A 4,402-nucleotide genomic window follows, 5' to 3' on the forward strand; every position below is an offset into this window, starting at 1 on the left:
CTTCCTGTTTGCTAGAAAGCCAACCATCCAAGTTCTTTATGACAGAGGGGAGCAGTCTCCTAGGTGAATAACAGTCCCGCATGACACCGTCTGCAGCATGCCTCATAATAGAGAGCAAATACATCATTGTCCTTTCTGTATCAGATAATATGCACGAGTAAGCACGCAGCCTCTGGGTATTTGCACAACTACCTACAAACTTCACCCGATCATATGTTTGCCTACATTTGATGCTTCATGTGTCGCCAGCGTAAATAGGATGCAATCATGTGAATGGCTAAAAGAGTCCTGATGACTGTGGCATGCTTTGTTCTGTGCTACTGTTCATTCATTTTCTGTAACCGCTTGTCCTGTGAGGGGTCGCCGGGTCGAGAGGCGGGGTACACCCTGGACAAGTCTGCGGTCTATTAACCTAATGCGCGTCTTTGGACGGTGGGAGGAAGCCAGAGTACCCAGCGAGAACCCACGCAGACACAGGGAGAACATACAAACTCCACACAGAAAGGCCCCAGTCGGCCTGGATTCGAACCCAGAACCTTCTTGAGTTGAGGCATCAGTGCTAAAATATTAAAATCCTAATTTCATTTAGGGGCGGCACAGTGGTATGGTGGTTAGCACTGATGCACAGCAAGAAGGTTCGGGTTCGAATCCATGGGCCGACTGGGGCATGTTGTCCCTGTGTCTGCGTGGGTTCTCTCCAGGTACTCGAGCTTCCTCCCACCGTCCAAAGACATGCTGGTTAGGTTCATTGGTGATTCACCATAGGTGTGCATGTGCATGTGTTAGCCCTGTGATAGACTGGCGACCTGTCCAGAGTGTACCCCGCCTCTCACCCAGTGACAGCTGGGATAGGCTCCAGCACCCCCCGCAACCCTTTACAGGACAAGCGGTTACAGAAGAATGAATGGATTTTATTTAATAAAGACAACACATTTGAGCTTTTTTTCCACATTTTATTTTTCAAATAATTTATTTGACGTTACGTAGAAAAGACAGTGATATAAATAGTATAATATAATATTATAAAGACAATTGCACATAGTTTTCATCCTTGTTTGGTAATGAAAAAAAATATATAATATATATTACAGACAAATAAATACAACTTCCTAAAGTACCCACATGCCTGTTCACAAACAGTGTATGACTTGGACATAGGGGCACATTGCACATCACAACCACAACATTTTGCCTAATGGCAAAAGAAAAGTGCATTTTCCACGGCTGCTGCTCTCCAGTGTGATTGTCAGTCAGTCTCTGTAACTTCCCCTTGACTTTTCTGTCCAAACTCCATCTCCAGCAACACAGCTGTTCCACTTTAGTCAACATTCCCTCCATTTTTCTTTCCCCATCTTCGAGGAGACGGCGTCTACGGAACATGCCCAGTCCAACGTTTCTCCCATGCCGACCTCTGCGTCTGCAGCAGCGTTGGCGCCCGCTTCACGACTGCAGCACCCAACGCCGTATCTTTCTTTTCCTGCCGTCTCAAATCTTAAGGCAATCGCTAACAATCCCTCAAAGGATCCCGGAGTAAATTCACGCCTTCTTCTCCTGCTGGGGCTGCTTGGCGGCGCTTGGCTTGGCTTGGCACACTAGGTCGCTGTAGGCTGGAGAGCGGAGGAAGCGAGGGTAGCAGTCTTTGGCCATGAGCATGTAGATCTTGTGCTGGGCCAGGTCGAAACAAGAGAGCGAGGGATTCTGCATGTTGGCTTTGGTGATGTCCCGGGTTTCGTGGTCAATATTAATCTGAAGAAAGAAAAACAAAGGACAAACAACACATTAGTCTCAGTTTGCTTTGCCTAATCTGAAGAAGATGGCAGTGATAAGGTCGAGGCCAGTGGTTTCCTTACCTCTCGGGGAGCTTCGCTGCCAATGAATTCGTCATAGATCTTCTGAGCTTTGGCAGGTAGCTTGGCCGGACTCTTGGTACATCTGTAATCCTCACAGGCAAAGTAGAACGCGATGTTCTCCTCGCTGAACTCAGACACCAGGAAGGCTGTGAAGGCACACAGTCCATCTGAGGAAATGAGAGGAAATTTGATTACTAATTGTGCATAACTGTTTCCCGGTTGAAGCGTGGTTCCAGTATGCGTGTGTGTGTGTGTAGGTTACTGGAATTGCATGCAGCCTTTTTTGTGTGTTTGCAGAAAAAAAAAAAAAAAAGGACTTACATTTGCTGGACAGGAGTTTTTCAAAGGACTCTTTCCACTTGAGACATTCTTCCAGGGTCGGCCTGAAAACAGATGAAGCATGGTTAGATTTTCTGCTGACATTTTATCTAGCACACAATGACAGTAAATGTTCAAGTGCATTGCAGTAATACGTATATAGTATGCATGATACTTACTTATTTTTTCCTATTTTGCAACAAGATAGGCTCCAGCTTGGTTTTTGCAAAATGCTTCCCAGTCTTGCTTTCAGCTCCTTAGCCCTAAAAGAAGAAATAAAAAAAGCAGGTTAGATTCAGTTTTCACAAGATTACACTTTAACCGTGCGGTCAAATTCAGCATCAACACAAATCCACTCTAGTTAAACCTAAAACTGGCTTGTCTTCTAGTTTGCTGAAGGCTCACAGATGCAAAATAATAAAATAACACAGCTGTCTTCTTTCTATGTCACACAATCCAGATCACCCAAAACATCAGGGAGCGTTTGCATTAAGCTCCATGTACCTTTCCAGGCAGCAGGTAGGCAGCGATGCTAGTCCTTTACACATGGCAGCAGGTCGGAGCTGGCAGGGGTTGAGATGCGGTCGGTCGGTGGTTAACTATCCGTTTAGTAAAAGCTCGGTGGGGAGCGAGACTGTGCCTGCACTGAGTCAGAAGGCAGCTTTTATAGCCCTGCCTCCTCTGCCTCCGAGGTGTCATCAGCCCTCTCAGCCAATCACAGAGCAGGGAGATAGGGTGAGAGAGAGAGAGAGAGAGAGAGTGAGAGAGATAGAGTGCAAGGACAAGACTGGGAAATTACTGTCAAATGAAACCAGCCACGGATATGTAACACAATGTCCCTGAAAAACTAACTACAGACACTAAAGGGAAGGATGCAAACAAAACAGCTTATTGACATTCACCTGTGAGTGGGAAATAAACCTCAGTTTATTAGATTTAGGATTAAGTGCACGCAGGCATAGAGGTCACAGATTTTATTGCCCCCGAAAAGAAATAACCGTCACTCACACGCTGCAAGTTTCTCGCAGTTCCGTCACAGTTTGAATTTTAACTACCGAGGTCGGCGCGGTCGTTTGAGATCATTTTATCAGTCGTATTTAAATGTCAGGAGAAACTTTAAACATGTACCTGGCCTCGGACAAGTTTCCCCCGCTAAAAATAAGGATTAAATCGATCAGCATGTGATGTGAACATCTCTCGCACACTTCCAGAGAATCAGAAATAGCTTAAAAAGTCACAGTTAAGGGGGAAAACACTCGAGGCAAGACAGGATATAGACAAAACTGTAATCTTTGTAAAGATCAACTTACTGACTGCATGCCTTGATCTATTTCTGAATAAAATGCAGTGTAACACTTTACATAAAAATGATTCAGTACTTTTAGCTATGACTGAATATGACCCGCTGGCCCCTATCAATGTGATGCACATTAAACAAACTCTTCACTGTTAGCTTGCATTTAAATGCCTCTAAGTGCAGTGATGCAGAGAGGGAGAAGAAGAAGAAGAAGTAGCTGGACAAGATCATCAGCTGGAAGTCCAGCTCTGCCCTGGGTTGCTCTCTGGACTCAAGAGAGTCCTGGCTAAACCGTCCTCCATGCTGGACAACGAGTCCCACCCCCTGCACGGTGACCTGACAGCACCGAGGAGCAGCTTCAGTGACAGACTGTTTCACCCTCGCTGTGTGAAAAAAACATTCAAGAAGGTCTTTCCTCCCTGCTGCTGTTAGGCTCTACAATGAACACTCCTAATATGTGCAATATTATTACACCTCAAGGTTCAACACTTTTATTATTTACTGTGAACAGCTTCATAACCCAGTTACACGTAGTCCATCTGTGCAATATCTGACAATCATCTGCACAATTCAGTACTTTTTGTATATATGCAAGAACTTTTCATTCTATTTTATTTTATTATTTATCTTTTATACCCTACACTTTTTACCTTTCTTGTATGCTGTTGTAAACTGTAATTTCCCCATTGCGGGACAAATAAAGGGTTTTTTTCTTCTTCCAATATTAAGAACACTCTTGTCCCAGGTGGGAAGCCAACATCACAGAGCTTCATCTTAATCAGACCTGGAAATTACCTGAACTTTCTCAACGCCTCGCGCGGTCTTTCCCGCAGCGGTGAACACAAACACACTTACGCTCGTTATGGCCGCGACAAAGGTGATGGGAAGGCGGTGCGGCATTTGCTCAGTCTGATTACAGAACTGAAAGCAGGTGGAG

General features: G+C 45.0%; 1 protein-coding gene across 1 annotated transcript; it reads right to left on the minus strand.

Moving 5' to 3' along the window:
* Positions 1–1,044: 1,044 nt before the first annotated feature.
* Positions 1,045–2,717, minus strand: rgs16 (regulator of G protein signaling 16). Its single transcript, XM_084547622.1, has 5 exons — positions 2,673–2,717; positions 2,348–2,431; positions 2,172–2,233; positions 1,851–2,017; positions 1,045–1,746 (listed from the first exon to the last, which is right to left on the minus strand). Exons 1-5 carry the CDS (start codon positions 2,714–2,716, stop codon positions 1,537–1,539), a joined length of 567 nt encoding a protein of 188 aa, XP_084403748.1. The 5' UTR covers position 2,717; the 3' UTR covers positions 1,045–1,536.
* Positions 2,718–4,402: the final 1,685 nt, after the last annotated feature.

Source organism: Chelon labrosus (genome assembly GCF_963514085.1).
Source record: "Chelon labrosus genome assembly, chromosome: 7".
NCBI lineage: Eukaryota > Metazoa > Chordata > Actinopteri > Mugiliformes > Mugilidae > Chelon > Chelon labrosus.

Coding starts and splice junctions, on each gene's coding strand:
- rgs16 (XM_084547622.1), bottom strand. CDS start 2,716: ATGTGTAAAGGACTAGCATCGCTGCCTACCTGCTGCCTGGAAAG. Junction 2,432..2,672: donor CCTACCTGCTGCCTGGAAAG/GTACATGGAGCT, acceptor TTCTTCTTTTAG/GGCTAAGGAGCTGAAAGCAA. Junction 2,018..2,171: donor AAAACTCCTGTCCAGCAAAT/GTAAGTCCTTTT, acceptor TCATTTCCTCAG/ATGGACTGTGTGCCTTCACA.